Consider the following 22,938-nt stretch of genomic DNA (forward strand, 5'->3'; position numbering starts at 1 on the left):
GGGCAAATCTGGATGGACATGGAGAGTTTCAAAGTAAATTGTGTGTGGTAGGCACAGAGAAATGGGGCAGAAGAGCTCTTAGTAGTTCATAAAAATATTTTCAGAGCCTACTTCATTGGTTTGCTTGTTCACAAATTATACATCTTTGAGGTGAGGCTCACAGGTTTAAAAGGATTTTTTTTTTTTTTTTTTTTTTTTTTTTTTTTTTTTTTAGTAATTTTTAAGAGAATGATAAAATTAATACAAGTAGAAATCTGATTTTTTTTATCTAGATTTGGATGTGTGTTGTATTCAGTGGAGCAATTGTGGAGGTTTTTGGATTATAGGCATTGGTGTTTGGTCTCAGTATCAGTGCCACAAGAATTAATTAGTTTGTATTGATAAGTTTAGCAATATAAAGCTGTTAAACAACAGATGCTTTGACATTGTGGTTCCTTTACCTTTTGTGGTGACAGCAATCAGACGTACCAGGTTGGCAGGTGTTATTCAGCCAGTGATGTTAAACAAGGTCCCTGTAAGCCAAGTCAGTGGCTGTATAACACCCCTCCCTTCTCTATGCCTTGTATTTTCCACAAATTGCTTGCAGCTGGTTGGATATGTTTCATAAATTGTTTACTTCAAATTGACTTCTGCATAATCAAATGAACCCTCTTACCATTTGTGTTTTCTCTATCAGCAAGACTTAAAAGTGAAAGTATGGCTGTATGAATACATATGGCCTTATTTAGCAGTTATTTATGGGTATCTGGCCAATCCAAATTCCCTAGAAATCTTTCACTGAAAAAAGTCTTTATTTGTGTGAACATATCATTTAAAAACTCAGACTGACTTCTCCAGTATTTTCACATTTCACTGTATTGCAGGTTTTAGCTGAGGAGTGGCGTATGAAGAAAAGTGATTATGTAATGGAAAAGATACAGAGAGATTATGCATCTGTCAGACACATATTTAGAATGGTTTGTTATGAACTACTGACCCTTCAGACATGTTAAGAAATCATTGGTGCTCTCCTGGCACTGCTCCCTCTCCAGAGCACTGTCCCCACTGAGTACCTTTAGTCAACTCTTGCAGTTCTGTTTTGTGGAATACTTATATTCCATTATTTAGTTTAAAACTACCATGACAAAACTATATAGAATTATTTTGTCAAAGCAGAATCTTGCACATCTATAATTTACCAATCCATTGCTTGATTCCTTGAAAGGATCCTTTCAAATGGCCTTCTGACCCCTGTGTAATCTCCTCAATCAATGAGGAATGTGTTCCTACCTCAAGCAGCCGCTGTTTTCATCAGGTTTTTCTGCTGGGACTGTACCTTTGGCCTGTGTTCAAAGATAGCACAAGTACATGCCATGGAAACAAACCAAAAAACAATCTGAACCATATTCTAAATTAAACCAAGCATAAAACAATATAGTCCGTTACTGAAAAGTGTATTTAAAGTTATACCATTTAGTTAAAAAGTGCGTTTGCGAAACCTGAATGTGTAGAAATGTAAAATATTTTCATGACTAGGAGAAGAATATACATATTTTGTGAAATTCAGAACAGGACTGGTACTTCAAAAGCATACAAAAGTCCATTCCTCCCTTCCCTGATAGACCTGAGGTAATACTTCTTTTTAGCAAAATATCTGTACATGGTGCTTAAATATTTATCTGTTACTGCATCAAAGTTTTTCACTAGTTCTTGTCATGTTAAGGTCTGCACTGAGGTATAAATGGGCTCATAAGCTCTTTGTGATTCTGCACTAGTAATTTTTCATTAAAGAGCTAAATAGACAGCATAAGATGAAGAACAAATTCCACCTGAGTGAAATGCAATATCTGTCCTGGGATGAAGCAGGACTGTGTGAAGAGTTTAGGGGGAAGACATGAGGAAAGAGTACCCATTTTCCTGTTTATCCTGTTCAGTTTAGGTTTTATAACCAATTTTGTTAAGGGAAACCAGCTCACAATTCAAAAAAGGGAGAGAAAAGTGCATTTTAAAGATCTAAGCATGGCATGTTTAAGTCATACCAAAAGAATCTAGGCTTGTGTGTTTTTCTAGCCTGGTCAGGCAGATAAATTTGAATGCTCATGTTTCCAACCACCTGTGTGCAAGCATATACAAAGATGTTAGAAGGTGACTATGCAAATACCTCTCTGTGCTTAAGATAGATGCCTCAAATGCAAACTCACCACCTGCGGCTGACACAGTCATCTTTCTGAATGAAAAGATCAAATTTGAGTCTGTCAGGCAGTGGGATTTAATGGAATCAACAGTCATGCTGAAAAAGGCATGATTAGATTTTTTTTTTTCTTATGTAACACACTTAGTTCTCTTAAAAGTAATGTTTTTCAGAAATTTCATGTACTGGGTGATGTAAAAGTGCCTATGCCCTGAATCTCTGATTCTTACTGAGTCTTTGGAAAGCCAGAAGCTCCTTATTTCTTGTAAGCCCTGTATGGAGCCTGTTAGGAAAGGTTCAGCATTAACAGGATTATAGCATACTAATCTGTACCAGTACTGATGAGGTGCAGTTCAAATAAAGTGTGGACACCTGGCATTTTACTTTATATATTCAATCGCCTCTTTTTTTTTTTTTTTTTTTTTTTTTTTTTTTTTTTTTTTTTTTTTTTTTTTTTTTTTTTGGGGGGGGGGGGTTGGAATTTTAAAGATTTCTGTGGAAACAAATTACAGCCTTCAGCATTAGCAGGAGCCCATTTCAAAGACATTCTACAATCACTCTGACTGGGCTTTTAGGAGACTGACCATCCTGTGAGCATAAACCCCTTGCAGCTGGCAAGAGATTTTCCCTACCCCAGCACACAATTAGCTTGGTCTTGAAAACTCTTTCTGTCCAGTGGGTCTGAAGGACAGGGCTAAGGCATTTATTGGGGTAAAGTTTGGCACCTGCCCATCTTCTAACTAGTCAGAATGACATTGTAGGTAACACATAAAACTGGTTCAATTATAGGTTCACTTCATACTGAAAGAGAATTGTGCTATTAGGAGGGGTGAAGTCATAGCAAAGCTTCAAATAAATTGTGAGAAGTGACTGGCAATGGTGCTGATTTGAAGCTAAATAGAAATTATTGTCTGGAAGTGAGATACTGCCTACTTGTCCCTGAGGAAAAATGAGGTCGGAGAGGGCAGAAAAGCTGCTTCCTCAGGCAACGATTTGTGCCCTAATCCATAGTGGACTGGCAACACAGAAGACCTCCAAAGACTGAGTTTGTGACTGTCTAAAAGTCCCTTTTCTTCTGTTACATGTAGACTCAGACTGGTCATTGGCATGGATAACCTGTTAGTCCTTTGTGGGTAACCCTTAATTCCTCTCTGGAATGATTGCAGAGGATCAGTGATTGTATTTAGCTCTGATTTCAGTTAGTTTAACAGACCATCAAAAAGAACATAAGTATGAAACCAGCATACCAGAAAGCTGTCATTTTTGTGTCAGGTTGGTGTTATAGGTTGTACTTTTGATTTTCAAATATACAAACTCGCCAGTCTATATTGCAACTGTATATATAAAATCTGGAATTTTCAGAACACATTATAGGATATTGTTTTGGGAAGTAGTGTTTGATTTTTTCACATTTATCTTGTGCTTGGGTCTTAACAGTTGCTTGTGAGTTCAAAGCCCTTAAGAACAGTACATTGACAATATGGAATTTCTGCTTTGAGAAAAAATCAGGTGCAGTCAGCCTGTGTAAAAATTATGCATAACAGCTGTTTAGGAAGATTGCCTTCTTTAATATAATGTTATAATATGAAAATATATTCTAGTACACTTAGATGGGAGCCATCTTGTAGCTAACAAATTTGATTAAGCAATGAAATCAGTTTTGTTTGCACATCTGACAAAGTGAGCAAATAAAACATTCCTCTCTAGTCTGTGAGCTGAGAAAAATGTCTTAGGTAAGCAAGCATTTGAAATACACCCTAAAATGTCTGACAGTATACTCTCTAGAATATCTGCCCAAATCAATGACTAAGATGCTTGAGAGCACACAGCATTTTCATAATTCTTTGCCAGGAGGTCTGCCTTTTCACCCACTTCTGAGGGCTTCTCCACTGAAAAATTCTCTGTCTATCTTTACATGTTATTTTGTGATATTCAAAGTTAAAAATATATTCTTGAGAAAAATTGTTGCTGTATGTGTACCTAAGGAACAGTGTGCATCCATTACATCCATCATTTTTCACAGCCTAAAGACTGAAATACGATTTCTTTTTTTCTTTCCTGTTAGATGTCCGCAGAAGAACAATTTATGAATACCACAGGGTGGAGCTACAGATGTCAAAGATTACCAATCTCTCAGCTGTCGAAATGATTCCTCTTCCAAGTAAGTAAAACATTACATAAGCAGGAGCCAGATCTAGAAAGATCTATCTCCTTTTCCCTCCCAGCAACACATACACAATTTCAAATATTTGGTTTTATCTGTGGACTTGGAATCATAAACAGATTCATTTATCCTCTCCTGAATTCCCGTATGGATGATGCATTATCCAGTTCATCCTCATGTATCTCAAGTTAGTTTATAGGTATATAGCTCCCAGTAGGTTTTGAATGAAATTTGTGCCAAATCATTTTTTCAGAAGAATGATTATATTGCCTTTAAATATATTTCCTTAAGAAAAAGAACACTTTTTGTGTTTGCAATGCAAACATCAGTTCTATGTACTGTACATCATATCACAAAGGCATATCCACAAACAAATGGCTCCAAATATTTTGCAGTTAATCTGGCTTTTTTTTCCAAGACAAAACTACATTGCTTAGAAATCTTGGGGTTCAAAATTCCAGCTCTACTTTTGTAAAAAGAGTAGAAATATCTATTTTTCTTTTTTTTTAATCCAGTTATAGTTTTTGCACAATTTTTTGTCTGTCTTATTATCTGCTTAGATCTGAATGTTAGCAGCACCGAAGAACAGTGGAGCCGGGGAAGAAAGAGATTTAAGGAAAATACTTAATTTTGAGCAAAAAGATAAAAATTTAGGAATGAAGCTGAATGAACAGATGTGGAAGTAGAAATACATTTACAAATGGAATACAAATGGAATAACACAGATGAAATGTACTTTCGTGTATGCAATTGTACAAAGCATTTTAATAGGCTGGGTTCGGAGTCTTATTTTAATGTGTGTGAACCTGTTGACTTCCTAAACATATATTATCAGAAGATGTATCCTTTTGTGCTTTTTATGTGAAATATATATGAGACTAATATAATAATCCATGTTTATCTACATCCCAGCTTGTCTCCAGTTTACCAGCTGTGGTCCCTGTGTCACTGCCCAGATCGGTTTCAACTGCAGCTGGTGCAGTAAACTCCAAAGGTAAAGAAAATAATTTGTTTGTTTGTTTGTTTGGGGGGTTTTTTTGGGTGTTTTGTTTTGTTTTGTGTAGGTATAGCACTGTACTCAAAGGCTATTGCCTACAGGTTATTCAGTATTAAAAGTTGTTATATTTGGGTTGATATATATGCATTGACATGGACATAAATCTCAAGTGTGATCACCAGCAACACATTGTCACATTTCACTTCAACAATTAGACAAAAATAGTCGACACAGTTGACGCAGGAGTTAGGCTTTGGCTCTTATTTCTTCAGTCATACTTTAAAATCCTTTTGAAGCAGAAAAAGCAGAAGAGACCATAATGAAAATCATGTTTTCTCCCTACATCATTGGCTTCATAAAAAATAATTTAACCCCATGGAGATGCAAGGTGTTAATGTAACTGTAAAAACTTCCTTGTTAACAGGAGGTAGACCAGCACATCCAAAGAGTCAGAGTACTTTCCTTTTTAACCTGTCATTACACTTAGAGGGTGCATTGGGTCTCCTCAGCCTCCAAGGGGCACATGGACAGGGACGCATGGACAGGTATGGTCAAATCCATGGTAGGAGTGATTTAGACTGTGGAGCAGCTGAAGCACGGCCAGCAAAATGGAAACTCTGCAACTGCAGCTTTTCTATAAGTTTTTCCTTCACTGACCTTCACTGACCTTCATCACGAATTTAATCCCAACTCTCTGAAGCAAAATGCAGTATCATAATGGATATTTATTGTTGCTGTGCTCTTCAGCTCTAGTGATTAAGTCTAGAAATACTTTGTATGAAATGGATGTATACTGAAACAAGAAAAGGTAATTAACATTCTAAAATAGTGCATTATTTTGACATCACATTGAGGATCTGGTAAATAGCTGAAGAACACATCACAGAATTAGGAAATTTGGGTCATTTTTTATGTTTTCTCAAGATGCCACTCCTGTAGTAAGTCACTTAAGAAAGTAGCTCTGTTCCCTATTTGTCTTGCAAAAACCTTTTTAGTGGAATTAAAGCTCAGACAAATCAAGTAATAGAAAACACACCAAATATATTCAAGGGTAATAATACTTCTAGAAAACTGTTCCAAGCAAGCATGAACAGTTCTTGGTTGCATTAGCCGATTCCTTGCTTTCAGCATTGCTTCATTTTCCTTCCATCAATGGATGCTGTAGCACCAAGTTTTCGTTGCCTTTGGTTTGAGCAAGGCCTGTTGTTTTGTGGCCAGTGTTCTCATTTTTGTTTGGATAAACTCAGTTGTATTGTAAAATCCAGACCTCTTGTGAAGAACAGGCAAATCTTCAGATCCTTATTGTTTCTCTGTAGTTTCCGAATACCCGAGTTTTCTGAGTTCTGAAATTGCTGAAAAATCAGTTTTGCTCACTGAGGCACGAGTTCACTGTGGAGAATTAATTTTATCCTTCGCCTCTAGCAGGAGCAGAACCAGGCATGTTCCCACATTGTATTTCCTTCTGCTCATTTAAGAACATTTTCATCTGTCCCCTCACAACTGGCAAGGTGTAATTTACTGCTGAAAAATAGACAGTCTGAACACAGCTATTTCTATTCAAGTAAAACTTGAATGAAGAAAACCTTGCTTTTTGTTTTGCATGTGGAGATCAAAGATGAGCCTACTGCAAGGCAGTCCTGCACTGTTTCCAAAACCAGCTGTCTCCACTCTGCATCATGTTTGTGCTTTTCACAAGATGCAGCAGGTAGATTAAGTAGTTTTATTGCTATTAATTAGGCCATTACTAACAGTATTGAGGCTCTCACTTCATGCAGGTTGACTTTGGACATTTTTTTTTGACTACCAGCAAAAGCAGGAACATGAAAGGATTCCTTAGAAAAAGATGGATACTGGAAGGGAAATACGTGGGAATTTCAGTAGTTTAAAAGTCATACCATACAATTTTTATCTGTCAAGATGAAAAATATTCATTCAGGTTTTAGCAAATGGTGAACTGTGTGTAGAGACCACAGAGACTAGAGTCCAGACCCCAGAACACCTTATACAGGATTTTATACCTAAGCTGTTAGCTTAGTGTTTCCTCTGGAAGCATGGCTTTGGTGGATGTCTGCTTCAGGCCTCATTGTCTTTCTTGGCCACTCTTCCCCAGTTTCTGAAATGAGCAATTTCAGCTATTTCATCTCTATGGAGAAAAGGCTTGAAATAATAAATGGTTAAATATTTTGTGAAAAGAGGCAACTTGCTTTCCAAAATGTGAAAACTGCATACATATGTGGTTACACTGCAGAATTATTGTGATGAGGAATCGTTCTCTCAGCTTTGAAAATTATCTACCAGTTCTGCATACTCTCTCTGGACTTCTAGTCTAGTGCATCTCTTCTTTTACCTTGCTCTTTCTCAGTGTGTATATTCATTTTCAAGAGATACAAAATAAAAAAATCCTATTCCGTTCTCAGTGGCAATATCTGGTTCAAAGGAGAGTGCTCAGAATCATTTGCTTCAGTACCACATTGTGGTTTTGTTCCCCTCAAAAATAAATTTGCTGTGTTTAAATGTTCTTTTGCATGTGGTGAAGCATTTTCTCAACAAGAAAATCTAATAGTGTGGTTAAAAATCATAAAGGTTGGAAAGTTATTAATTCCTACCTCACAGTCCTTCAACTTTTTCTGTATGTTGCTATTCTTCACTCACCAGCCTTGTAAATCAGTGGAGACTTTTGTCTCCTGTTATGATATACATTGCTCGACTGCAGTATGATAAAATCAAGGGCAAAGCGTTCCATGAAGTATTTAACTTAGAAGTGCTTAGAGGAAAAAGAAATTAATGTTTACAGTCCACTTTCAAATTTATGCTTATAGGGTTTTTTTGAAGTAGGAGGAATGGTCAGTTGCAAATCTGAAATCTGACTGGACGCAATGGTCCAAGAGATGAGGAGCCAAAACTGCCTCTCTTATCTGCATGCAAATCCAGAGTGGGGAAGCCAATTAGCCTTTGTTGCAAAAGCATGAAGAAGGCTTTGAACAGGCAGTGATGGGTTTTCAGTGTATCAAGAATCTCCAGACCAACCTAGCAATCAGATTTCTGCAGAGGGAGAGTGCCTGTTTGCTTCTGAGGGCACTGATAAGTAGTGAGGGTCAGATATGCCTTGAACACACAGAGATGTTCTTTCCGTGATGCCACGGTATTAATTTGGTGCTCTAAAGTGAGATATTCTCAAGCAGACAGACTTTCATGGGTAACAAGCCTACACATGTCCATTGGGAAACACAGCCTTTTTTTTTCTCAGGAACTTGTTACCCCATTAAATCAGAGAAACATTACTACCAGGAACACTGTCTTGCATATCATTTTTTTCCTTGCACCAGATTTTATCCTATATTGAATCATTCACACAGCAGAGTACAGGGTTTTTGGGGGGTTTTTTTTGGGGGGGAGGTGAGTGAAAAAACCCCAAAACTTTATGTAAAACCTTTAACTGCACAAGGAAACTGATGAGTGGGACCATTGCAGAAAAACTTTACTCCCCCATGTGGGCAATCTGTGTTAGAATGAAAACAGCTTTATCCTACAGCAGTGGGTTGTTTCCTACCTGTAGCTTCAGCCCAGCTGCTGTGCAAGCTCTGCAGTGGTTGGAGAGGGGGGTTCATTTTGGATGGGATTGAGGGCCAAATCCTCTATTCCCACACTCTCTACAAGCTTAAATTCGTTCATTCATAAGGGGTCATCAAACTCTCCACTCTGAAATCCGATATAATGTGTGTTGTACGACTTTATCATGACTGAAGCAAAGGCGCATCATTTTCCTTTGAATTCAGCAGATGGAGGATCCCCCTAGGAACTAATTTCTTTTGGAACTATGTATATTTCATAACTGTTTCACAAGTAAAACTCTTCAAAAGGAGATTAACTATAAATAATATGTAAGCTAAGATGGTATTCTGTCTTTCTCAACACAAGTATCCATGTCTATAAAATGCCTGAAACACTTTAGCATCTGTCCCATGGTGGTCTCCAGTGGCTAAAATGTGGATCATTTGCCCTTCATTATCTCTGACTTCCTGACATGTAAAAATTGGGAGAACTCATTAATGTTAGATTTGTTTCTATCATTTTCTTATGCATCTGGAAATGTTTATATACTCCAGGCAGTTGGTATAGCCTGCACATTAGAGATGTAATTTTCTAGGGTGGTTTTTGGAAGCTTTAAGGCCACCTTTCTGTTACTTTATAGCTTCGGTTTGTAAAACTTGCTTGCATATACTGAAATAGTGAGTTCCCTTGAAAATATTTGAAGTTGATTATACAATAAATAAAGATTCCCTAGATATTGATGTTTTTATTTTGATAAACTTCAGGAAAGTCTCAGATTTGGGCAGTGAAATGGAACTGATATGTCAGTGTATTCAGAAATAAGCAGACAAAGAGCACATTCTTGCAATCTGTGCATGCTGGAGTCTCAGGCTATGAATGTCTCATGATTCACTTCATCAATACAGGACAGAAGCATCTTCCAGTACTTGCAACATCAGTCAGGTTTGGTGTGGAATCATAACCCAGCACTGAAGATAGGAAACTGGAGTGCTGTAGTACTAAGGGCGGGGGCTGTAAACAGTTTAGATGAAAGCTTTACTCAGCTGTCACTGTTGGTACATATATTCAAAATTTTATCCTCAGAACTGTCTGCCATGTGCCAAGGGCTCCCAAAAGCCTAACATCTGGATCCACAAGAATGCTCTGCTGGCGGACTCAGGTTTTCAAGGGAAGTAAAACAGAATAGGAGAGCAGTACTAAAAGCAGCCTTTTACCAAATTCTGGACTAAAATATATAGGACCAAAAAATCTCTAAGGGTCCAACAGTGTACAATAAAGACAGATGAGTCTAAACAGGGCTCAGTAGTGAAATCCCCCATGGGACCCCCACAAAGCTTCTCTACTCAGTAAGGGTGGCACTGCCTTGACACAGCAGTCTGTCAGTGATCGGAGGATCCCCAGAGGCACAGGAGGTAAGTGACCCTCGATCCTCTGGAAACAAGTCACCCCTGAAGAATGGCCCATTAGATGTGAAGGTGTGTAAACCTGAGCACTGAAACTTCCTTGCATGTCTACAGCTCAGACCAGCTCCACTCTCCTCAGTCACTGGCTGCCTGGAGACTCAGGATTAATTTCTGGCACTGCTCTCCAGACAGCCCTGTTGGGGACTTTCCAGGGTCTGCAAAGAAGTGAGATTTTGCACTCTTATCCTTAAGAGTCTCTGTTTTACAGAGTATGCATTTAATAACGTCATTTGAAATCATACCAATTTATGGTATTGACCCACAGAGTGCAAATTCCTAGTTTGAAAAGTGCCCTGAAAGAGACTGTACAAATTCCAGGACTTTTTGAGTGCAGTGGTGAGCCAGGACACTCAATGCATTTTAGGGAGTCTTACTGCCCTTGTGTGTATGCACAGCTCCCAAAGCTTCTTATACTCTTAAAGCAATCCTGAACTAAAAAAATGAAAGAATCCCATTTGTGGTGCATTCTACTTCAGTGCTTAATCCTGTGTGCCAACAATAGCACCAGTTGTGTAAATGAGCAAGTTATGGCTGGGGCTTATGGAAAGTGTTCTGATGTTCTGAGCAAAGTGAAAAATCAGAAATGTGTCTGGGAATAGTAGGAATAATGTGATTTAAGGATTGTTACTTCTAATCTTTTATTATGATAATCACTATTCCCATCTAAGCAGGTAAAAAAGAAAGAAGTTGTTTTACATTCCATGCTTATTAGCTGGAAAGCAGGGAAGGAAGACTCTTTAGGCACCTGCATTTTTTAAGAAAACATGTTACAGTTGAAATATGAAGTGACTGTTTTCCATAGTGCCCTTATGGAAATTGAGATTTTTAAAAATTCCTATTACTTGTCTTCTGAACTTCTGGATAAGTTTGAAATGTCTTGCTTGTTATTCTTTCTTTAGAAGAAAATTGGAAACATGTTTAGTTGACTTTCAAATGTGAGTTTATGTCTGGAAATTTTTAGTATCAGGTAGAAGAAAAGGATTATGTTTTTTTGTTTGTTGGTCTGCATATCCCAATTGACAAGAATTGTTTTTGTTAAAAAAAAGTTGACTCAAATATTGTAGTATTTATAACAGTCTTATGTAACCTATAATATTTATCAGCTGAGCAAAGCACCTTCCCTACAGAATTTATAAAACCATAAAAATAATTACTATTCTGACTAGAGAAGCCTCTGGATTTACAAAAGGAAGTAATTAAATCCAAATAAGAAACACATAGCTTATTTTTTGATATCTACATTTTCCTCAGCTTTTATTGGATAGCCAACACCACAAGGTGGGATGTAGATTTCACTGGAGAGCTGGGAAAGGCAAACCACATCACTCAGTTTGGTGTCACCTGCAAACCTGCTGAGGGTGCCCTCGATCCCACTGCCTGTGTCATTGATGAAGATATTCGGCAGCACTGGTCCCAGTACAGAGCCCTGAGGGATCTCTTGTCACTGATCTCCATCGGGACACTGATCCTTTGATCACCACTTTCTAGATACAAACATCTCTCCAGCTCCCCATCCACTACCCCATCCAACCACCAAATCTATATCTCTCCAGTTCAGGAGGGATGTGGTGGGGAACTGTGCCAGAGGCCTTACAGAATTCCAAATAGGCAATATCTGCTGACCTTCCCTTCTCCACTGATGTTATCAGTCCATCATAAAGACTCAAGGTTGGTTCAAAATGCTGAATTTTAAATCTTTAAATACTTGCTAATTTTAACTACTTGAAGTTTTAAGGTTGTGGGTGGGGTTTTTTGGGTTTTTGGGTTTTTTTAATTGCTTTAGGAATATTTCGTAGTTCAGTTGCAAATTAAAAGATGGGAGGAAGGCTGGCTGGTTTATACTCAGGTTGTTTTTATCCAAACACTATTTAACTGACAGTGGTGTGCTTTTATTATAAAATTGGTCACAAATACCTTAGACACTGAAATGTAAAAAAAAAAAAAAAAAAAAAAAAAAAGCATTTCTATGGATTAAGTAAACCACCAGAGGGAGCATATATAATCAGTGTAATAGTTTCATATACAAATTACAAGCAAAATCTCATTTTAGATGTTTTTGAAGGACTTGAAGTTTAAAATATAGTGTATTCTGATAAATATATTCCATTCTGTCAGTGTGTCTGACTTAATGAATTTGCTGATCGTACCCCTGCTTCAGACAAAGCAAAAGAAATGTGCCCAGATTCTGGATGTGTGGATCTCCAGCCACTACAGCTGGAGGGGTTTTCTATGAGAATATAGCTGAATCCTAACACACAGGTCTTAACAATCATTGAATTAGGACATATTTATGCTGTGATAAATGAAAAGTATTGGCAGTACTTTTTTCTAACCTGTATATGGCTTCTTTTCCAATTATGAAGCAATCATATTGAAGACTTTAGAATAAGAAAGTATGGCCCTTTTTCAGAGTTTGCTCTAAATGCAACATATTTTCCTTTTATTTTAAAAGTTGTATTGAGATAGCAATTGTTCTTTTTAATCAAGTGCAGCAAATGTAACAAAAATTAATGTGTGAATTTGTCAGCCCTGATACATTATTGATAGGAACAATACAATAAGTAGATCTATACTTTATTGAGCAGAAAATTGCTCCACAGTCAACTTCTTCAAATACTTTCCAAGGTGCTTGCTCTTAATTTGACAAGCTAATTTGCCCTCATGCACTGTAAGAAACTGTTAGGAAATTAACATTCAATAATTAAGACTTTTGTATGCATGGCAAGCCTGATGGGACTAAAGCAAGAAAAGACAGTAGCACAAAAGTGTTTAATGAACAAAGCATTTTTTCAAATCAGAATGAGCTCAGTGATGGTATTGTTTAATGACAAAAGCCTCACAAGATTATAGTAATAGATATTCTCAAGCGGGATGGCCGTTCTGTTTAGAAGAGAGCATTAATTTCAGTGACACTGTAGGTACACTTAAAAATAATGGTAAGGTTGTACATATCAGTAAAATGTACATAACAGTACCTTGGAAAGTACTGTTAAGGAACGTAGATGATCCTGAGCTCACAACATGTTTTTATTGAAAGTTAGCCTGCAGCCAGAGGAATTTGCAATTCACTGAGAATCTCACATGGGTAAATAGGTTACTAGCCTTTCTATGTTTTTTGTGAGCTGGTGGAATTTGATAGTTGCTGGAGTCGGTCGAATTATTGTGGAATTTCTGTAATTTCCTCAAGCACAAATTGTCTGGAATAATTTCTATGATTAATACTAATAAACCTAAAAAGCTCAGTCTCTGAGCAGAAACCCAGTGAACACACACTAGCTCACAGGGGCTTAAGTACAAGCCAGTGCAAGACCAGACTATTCATTCCCCAAGTTTCTTTTTTCCCCACATTCTTCTGCAGTGTACTCACTCATGTTCTCAGCAGCTCCATAAAATTATCCTGATCCTTACATTAATAGATTCAGTATCTAACCAAGTGAATTTGAATCCTGCTTTCATACAGGAAATAGCCAGTTTTCTTGCAGCTGCAGCATTAGTCACACATATGCATACCTTGCTTTGTTTTCCTGAATAGCTCAGAACAGCATGAGAACAGTTATGCTCATAACTGATGCAGATTTTTATGAAGTTCAAGGCTGGGTTATAGATTTTTTAATTTCTAGAAAAGGAGCAGAAGATTGCTACAATTCTCTTTCAGTCTGAAATCCTAGTACTTCTGTTAAAATATTTTCTATTAAATCCTGGACCTGAAGATGGGGAAGCATTTTGAAGATTCTTAATCTAGATGTAAACACAGTGATTAATTTGACACCTCACTCACACTATTAATCTTCTATATACCTGTTTTGCCTTTCAAAATTTGAGATTGTTTTCACTAACTAGATGTTCACAGTAACATCCTTTGCCAGAGTTGTTGCTGTGTCTTCTAAAGCTTAGAGACTCTGTTCAGTACCCACTGTGGAGGTTTCTGTGATATCCAATTTTGCAACACAGCTTGGACAAGATACAGATATTGCAGTTAATATGGAAAGAACCACTGCTTGGACTGTTCTAAGACCTTCATGTAAAATCTGTCTCATGTACTGTCATCTATTACCAAATTTGTGACATTCCTAAGATCATTTTTTAATAAATGCAGAAAGTAGTTATCAAAGATATAGAGACAGTTAAATCTTATTAAATCTCATTGAGAGGAGGGATAGAAGACATCTACCTGTTATATATACCTTGAATAATACTTAATTTTGCTGATTTATTTGGAAAGAAGATGACATCTGTATTTCATTTCCAGGTTTAAATTCACAGATGCACCTAAGACACCACAATGACAAAACACTAGAAAGATACGTAGTAGAACAATTATTTTCTGTAGAAACTTCTGCTACAATTCTTAAAAATACTAGTAACATTTCATTCTTCATTTATTGCATTAGAACAATAAGACAAAGCCCACCTCAGTCTTTGATGAACCGTTTATATGTATAACTGCAATTTCTGTGCCTGTCATAAATCTTTCAAATCACAAGAGAACTTAGTACAGATTTAATTCCTCATTGTTTGTTTATCTTGAGCGTGACAGCCATTCCAGTGTGTATTGCCATGCTCTATTAGAGAGGCATTTACTCTGGGATTAAACTTTGTTTTTTTCTGACAGAACTATGCCACATTCAGCCACATGGCAGATCAAAATTCTTTTCAGTTTGGTTTCATTTTCATCTGTTTATTTCCTACATTAAGAAGGTTGAATTCAGACAAATTCCTATTTGATTGCAGAAAGGTGATGCTCACCCGTGAAAGGGTGCCTTATGATGCAATTTATATATATCCTAGATATTTTAAGAAACTTGACTCAGACTTCTAGTCATCATTTTGTGTGTGGTAGGCTGTGTGGGTTCCTACACAAGACATTATAGACTTTCTGATTTCCAAATAAATGCCTCAAATGGTCATCTATCATAACTATTGGCCCTTAATTGGCCGTAATGCAAGGGACTTTCAAATTCAAATTTCAAATAAAAGAGACTTTTCTGATAACAAATTAAAAGACTTACACTTAGAAATGCTGCATTAAATAAACTGTAATACAAAGTGGTTAGTATAATAAGTTTTATAATACATGAAATGTGTAATACAGGTAGATGATGAATAGATAAATACAGAACACAAACGAGAAAAAATAGAAAAACTAGTTTTGTTACTTAAGACACAAGACTGCTAAAAAAATACTGAGAGGGAGGTTACCACATAAGGCAAAAACTGCACCTGCTTTACCTGCTTTCAGAGAAAAAGCTTCAAGAAGTTTTTTACATCTTCAGATAGGAACCAGTGCTGTACCAACTCATGTGCAAGGACAGAGGAATGCAGTCAGGGTCACAAACTTCTCATGGGTTGTCTCACTATAATGTGTTGTGCCAAAAAACAATGAGATAATTTAATATCATTTCTGCAGCATCACTTCTACTCTACTTATGTTATCTTCTTGGCACTCATGCTTTCTTCCATTTCTTGTTGTGGGTAAAGTCCCAAATTAGATCTTTTTCACACCTCTGAAATTTGCTACATTTTCCTTAACCTAACAAACATTAATTTACAAGTGTTATCGTTATTTGCTAAATTACTGATATTTTTATCCAGTTCTCTGTTGACTATTATGTATAGTTCCTTATACTATTTTGTGCTAACTACTATTCCTGTGCTATGAAAGAGTCATAAGTGAGCTGACTGTCTTCCACTAAAAAAACAGTGGATTCTAAGAGAGTTCATGGTGACTACCCTAAACAAATATGGCAGGATATATGTTTTGACTTTGAACATATTAGAACTTCCAAGTTCTAAAATGAAAGTTAAAGGGAAAAAAAAAAAAAGCATAAGTAGGTTCTTAGTTTCTCAAGAGCTGTTAGACCCCACAACAGCAGTTTCTGAGCCAAATATATATTATAGCTGCTCCTAATGAAACTAATTCATTTTTCTAGCTCTAAATGAATTTGTAATAAAAAAAGAATAGGATAGTACTGTAACAGGAAATTTCCATTATCCATCATTGCTCATTTTGCAATGCTTTTATGCATTGCTGTACATAAAGCAGTGCTACTGCTGTTTTGCACTATATCTTCTCTTCCAATGGCCTGAAATAAATCAACTGTACTGCTTACAACAGATGAAAAAATTGGACATTTTTTTCTGTCCCGAAAATGATGTATTAGAAAATGCGCAAATTTGGCCAACCCAAATTTTATGTTTTTAGGATGATTTTTCACATAAATTCAGTTACATAAAAAGTTTATAAATGGAAAAGTTAAAATAATGATTGTACAGTAGGTTCATTCTGTCTCATAGACCCTCTCAGTAGAATAATTTAGTGAGGAACAAGGTACTAGATTTCTTCCCTTTCATGTGTGATATGAACTTAATTTGGAGTTCCAAACTCCTTCCTTGATTACCAGAGAATGGTATGTTCCAAGAAATTACTTGCTGGGTACCTCTTATCGAATATTTGAATGTTCATGAGACTATGTTTCAGAAGGCAGATACCACCTACCCATTGTAGCCTAAATTGTTGGCCTAGATAATGATTTTCTCAACTGCTCCCCTTATTTCTTTATTTCAAGTGTTTAAAAAAGAAAAATTGAAACAACAGAAACTGAGAGCAAAGCATTTCACGATTGTCAAAACTCAGGGCACATCTGTGAAAACAGGCAGCCCAGATTATCACACCTGACTCTAGGATAATTTTTAGGATGAATGTTAGTCTCCTTTTTTGGAAGCATTAATTTTTTTTTCCTTTCATATAAGCATACAACCCACTGCATTAATATGGAGAAATCAATCTTCCTAAAATTTTTTTATGATCACTCTTAATTTCTTTTGTTCTCATTACAAGGGAAATAAATAAAACAAGGATAAATAAACAAATAAAACAAGTCAAGCAATTTTTAACACCATCAACCAAGATTTTTTTTTCATGGAAGCTCTTGCACTTTATCAAATTTTCTTTTTCTCTTGGTTCACTGAAATATAATGCAGAATGGTAGCCCCAGTCACTTGTACAAGCATAGTTCATCTCTCATACAAAGTATCTTTTTTGCATAGTATTGCAAATTAAACACAGCCTTGGAAGTTTCCTGGGCATTGTAAAACAATTGTATGTGCCACTAAAACAGTTGTGATGTTTCCTGGTGTGATTTCAGTTCATGCCCAGGAGCACTGTCCAGAGCAGTTCCCAGGCATGGTGCAGGAATTGGACTCTTCCAAAGGTTATTCCCAGAATGTTATTTATGTGCAGCCTCCTCCTTTTCAAGGTTGAGAGAGTTCGCTTGTTCAGGCATAGACCATTGTGTGCCAGCAGTCTTCAGTGCCAAAGAGCATTTCTGGGCATGTTTATTGTACTACTGTTGACAGAATGATCACCATTGTCTTAATTGCTTTTCAGAAGCACTAACCTCTTATGGTTGTACTCCTCAATATAAACTGAGCATCACTGAGATCATATTTGCCTCATAGCCTCCTAAACATCATTCTATAATGAAGTACCATGAATGAAAAGTCTCCTTTTTAGCATATTTTAAATTTTACATGCTACTAAGCATGTATTCCTATGTAATGTTGTCAAAAATTTTTATTTAAACAAATCTGAAATTCATATGTCTCTTCATAAATTTCAGATTATCTGAGATTAGAACCTACTAAAGCAAATTTCTTCATTTCCCAACATAGTCTTCAGATTTTTTATAGCATATATATTTCTCAGTCTTTCTAGTCACGTTAACTAGGGAACTCTCTAACGTGTCCTTGTAGAAGATATTCCCAACTTCAGGGAAATGAATGAAATTTTATCAGTATTCTTCCTTAAATGTCATCTTTGATTCCCCCTCTATTCAAATCTATTAACTCTTCCAATATCTGCATTATCATAATGCATTAATGAAATCACTGGATATCTCAATGAATATCAATATGTACCATTTTTTAAGAAACTGAGGAGCCCCCACCGTTGTGTAATTCTTTTGTAATCTCTTTTGATGATCGTTCCTGCTCAATGTTGGCTTCAGAATTGGACTCACTTTTAGATTAAGATACTTATTTCGGAAAAAAAAATAACATTCTGAGCTTTAAGTTGCTTTGAACATAACCAGTTACAGGATTATTCATGTCCTTCCTTGTGTTGCTCTCTATCTGAAGAGTTCACTGAGTTTTAACAGAAGGTGTTTTTCTTAGCCCTAATTCACATACCAGCCAACACTGGATTATGCAGAGTGAATTTAGAACTCCAGGCCTCCTTTGCCTGTCATGGCTCCTACTTGGAGTTCGCATGCATTTCAGAGTTGTGAATGAGATACGGCAGGAGCGGTAACCCAGCACTAACCAATTGCTGCAATTCTCTTTCTAGCAGCTCAGGTGCTGACGCCCACTAGTAGTGGAGCAGCCATGGTGTACGCTGTATGATTACTGGGGGTTCATGTGTGATAACAGACAAGTGAACAGCCCTATTTCACACCATCTCCACGCACCAGGTCATTTTTATCCTGTCATGAGGGCTCTACTAGTTGTTAATGTTATCAGTGTGAGCTTTTTTAAAGGAGTAAAATCCCAGTTAAAGTACCTGAATAAAAGAGAGCATGGGCAATGTGTGAATGAGATCTGTGCCTCAATACATACCACCTGAGACTTGATGTTTTTCAATTTAATTCCCAGTTCTACCGTTCATATGTCTGTGAGTACTATGGGAAACTCAGGAGCTGTGAAATATTTCATGCTTATCTGGTTTTCAGAAAATCTGCGCTTAATTCTAGGTTCTGTTACAAATTCTCTTTTATCTCAGCTGATCATTTCATGTCTCCTGTGTTCTGTTTCCTTATCTTTAAAGTGGAAAATGAAATATTTTCTCCAAAGGCAACTTCCATATTTTTATTTTAAATATTAGACTAAATCAATGAGTATGCAACACTTAACTGTACTTCTGAGATATTGTCAGTGTCAGCTGAATATTCAAAGATAGAAAATAGTTCAGACAATCATGTTGGAAGGAAGGGCTAAATTGTGCTTGTTAGGATCACTAACCAGAATGTAAAGTACATCCACTAGTACTTCAGAGCTCTTTGCCTTGAACCCTGAGAAATCACTTGTGTGCCAAACATGTAGCAATGCCAACAGATCAGATTGCTCTGCTAACTTCTGTTGCTATTAGCTCTTTATACCCACTTTGTGCAGGTACAAATGCACAAAGTCAAAGCACTGGGGACTGTAATCTAGTATGAGGGACTAATCTCAGTGTGGCTCCTTCCCAGAGCACACATTTGATATAAATTTCTGCTGATTCTGTTGGAAATTGTGATACCATAATCTCATAAATTTGACTCTAGGGTCCTCCTCTTTCTTACACTATCTTTTTCCTTCTAACTGTTCAAAGCAGAGCCTTTAGCAAAAGCATATTTTTTATTCTTTATCTGTTTTTCAGCATGTTTCCTTTATTGTTGTAACTGACATTGAGTTTATAGAAAATATCCTCCTATTCTTCTTTAATCAGAACTCTGCCAAGTCTTGCTTTCACCACAATTTGATCTTTTTCTTTCTAGTGGAATTGAAAATAAAACTTACTTCTTTTATCCCACTTTTATTCTTCGCTTCTTTCAAGAGAAAGAATTCCCTATGGGAGTCTTTATTTCCTGCTGCCTATTCAAATGTTGTATCAGAGTTAGAAATATTGAGGCTTATGCATGTTTAGTTGTTTTCTGTAAAATAACAGCTTGGGTTTTAACATCTTTTACTTCTATGTTTACTTGGTATTTCAGGAGTATTTTACATTATGTAGCGATAGTTTACCAAACTTTCCATCCCATAAAAATGTGGAACCATTGTCAAGCTGAAGACTGCTGAACTTTGTTCCTCTCTGATCATCCTTATCATTACCTGAATGTTTTAAATTTTGAGCCATGCACAGTGTTAAGACAATGGTGGAATTCAGTGTTGCATCAACTATTACCTATGCCTTCGTAACACTCAAATTTTTCATAAAATACTACAGGCTGATTTTAGTTTAAAATCCTTGTGTTCAGCTAGTGAGCTATTTTTACAAGAGCAAGATGGGAGCAAATCCTCTTCTGAATAATCAAATTGTCATCCTGTTCTGAAGTACAGTTTAATTAAGCAATATTTAAGTAAAGGATAAATACAGAGAACATATTTGAAGTATTGAGCTAAGTGATAAGCACAAATGCTATTCAAAAACCTTACAAATGCATACCATAGTCACTCACAGTGACACTTCACATGAGATTGGGTTCTGCGTTTGAAAGTGGAAAATAACAAAGGAAGGAAAATTCAGTCTTTCCCCAGACAGCACGGTGTGGCAAGAAAGTGATATTTAAAGGGTGAAGGAACCAAACAGGAGCCTGCTCTGTGGTAAAGGAAGGCAAAACCAAACCAAGCACAATGATAAACATTTTTTGCTCCAAAAATCACTCTGACTGTTTTTCAGTTGGACAGACACAAAGTTCCAGGTTGTTTGTGGTTTTTTTAATATTATATATGTATTTATAATAATTTAAACATCCTAGCAATTGTTTTAAGCTTTTCATATTGTGATAGTCCTTTCTTAATGGTTGAAGTCAGAAAAGAGTTCTGCCTCTTCAATTTTCTATTTAATTTTCCAGATTAACCTTTTATTTAGCTGAGTTAATAAACGTTTTAACTGAACTAAATCATTACATGGTATTTACAAAATCATTTCAGATTTCTGGAATGCTCTTGATTGTCATACTCCAGCTCAAACTGGAGAAAAGGTTTTTCCATATAGACTCTGCCCCTTTTCTTCCAAATAGTTTTCCATTGTGTTTCTAGCTTTTACAGTAAACCTTGATGAACTTTCTGTGTTCAGGTTATCTCATTTATCATCATTATCATCATCATCATCATCATGAATCCTCATTGAGCTCTCTTTAAGAAAAGGAGCAAAGCATTTCATGTCCTGCACTGAGTGGACAATTCTTGTCATTCAAATATTTTGTGCCAAATATACATAAATGGCATTTGGTAAATAGGATGGCATCTCCAAGTCCTTTCTGGCTACATACAGTTCACTGAAAGGATTCTGACAGCTTTCTTGTTTCTCAGACTCAGCTGCATTAGTTGTGTCAAGTCATCATTGCTATATGAGGCATTTATTCTCCCTTTCCTCTCTGAACCAGAGTTCCACGCAAATCCTGAAATTCCTTTAATTTCATAAATGTCCGTATTTTCATTTCCTAGAACATCTTTATTATTGCTTTCCTAGGAGCTGAGTTCAGTCACCACTTTAAAATGAAGTTGTTATAAAATAGCCGTGTTGACAGATGGCATAAACAGTGCAGCAAATCAAATCTGCTTCAATGTTTTAATGGCAACAGGGAATTATCACCATGCTCCTAAATTAAGGTCTTAAAAATGCAGTCAGTAAAGCGGGTGCTGCACTGAAATGACAGTTTCCAGAACTCTAACTCAACAAGACAGCAACAATAGTAGCTTCTATGGCTGACATCAAGTGATATGTGCCTCAAAGGAAGTTCGCAAACAGGTTTGGCAAGAGACAATCTCATTGCTGATAAAGCTGCTTTCTGATAATATTGTTTGGACTCATTATGCATCACTGGAAATGTTAAATAAGCAGTGCCCATGGTTTAATGTACTTTTTTCAAGGCAGAGTCTTCTCAAGACTGCTTCACATGTTTGAAAGAGCCATTTCAAGTCCTTGCATGTTGCATTCAGTTTTAGGTGGCTGGTTAATCGCTGGTGAAAAAAAAATTAACCCCAGAAATGTTATCCACCCCTGTAATTCATTAGTTTGTAAAAAAAGACTTAAGAACTGTAAATGAGTGCATCAGGGATACATTTTTGTTCATTTAATCTTTGGACCCTTAAATTTGACATCATTTAGATATAAGATAAATCGAGGTTTGTTAATCCCTACTGGCTCTAAGTACATTAGGTTGAATTAGCGTAGATATGTAACTGCAATGACTGCCTCAAGTGGAGGAATTTATGGAGTGGCTTGATTTCATGTCTAAATATTTGGCTTGGTTTTCTGATGTACTGAATATCCTCAAAATCATTAGATTTGAGCCAGAGCAGAATGAATAAAATGTAATGGATTTATGAGTATTCAGTACACGTGGAAAATCAGTCCAGTCCTGCTTAAAGACGGGCACATAAGTTGCTAATGAAACTATTCAAATTTTAGAGAAAAGTAGGAGAGAATGGGAAAAAAATCTTCTGTTCATACCTGGAATACTATGTCATCATTTTCATCTGCTTAGTTAAGTTTTTCTTGTTCTTTTAAAGATTCATAGAGACAAAACACCATAGAGATGGAGAAGCAGCACTGAGCTCCCAGCATAGCACTGATTCATTCACACTTCAGCAAGAAAACATTTCTCCAATGGTCTTTATTTATGGAATGGTTTGGATTGAAAGGGACCTTTCAAGATTACTCTGTGCGGCCCCACTGACATGGGCAGAAACACTTTGCACTAGATGTAAGGTTGCACAAAGCCCCATCCAACCAGACCTTGAACACTTCCAATGGTGGGACATTCACAATTTCTTTTGACATCTATTCTAGTGAGTCACCAGAATCACTGTAAAAACATTCTTATATCCAATG

At 36.5% G+C, this 22,938-nt stretch overlaps 1 protein-coding gene across 1 annotated transcript in view; it reads left to right on the forward strand.

Annotated features, from left to right (window-relative positions):
• Positions 1 to 22,938, forward strand: part of PLXDC2 (plexin domain containing 2) — a 258,009-nt gene that overhangs the window by 197,972 nt on the left and 37,099 nt on the right. Inside the window, exons 8-9 of the mRNA XM_040079639.2 lie at positions 4,236 to 4,331; positions 5,247 to 5,328. Of these exons, the coding sequence (XP_039935573.1) occupies positions 4,236 to 4,331; positions 5,247 to 5,328 (178 nt within the window). The remainder of the gene's footprint in view (positions 1 to 4,235; positions 4,332 to 5,246; positions 5,329 to 22,938) is intronic.

Source organism: Hirundo rustica, chromosome 1, assembly GCF_015227805.2.
Source record: "Hirundo rustica isolate bHirRus1 chromosome 1, bHirRus1.pri.v3, whole genome shotgun sequence".
NCBI lineage: Eukaryota > Metazoa > Chordata > Aves > Passeriformes > Hirundinidae > Hirundo > Hirundo rustica.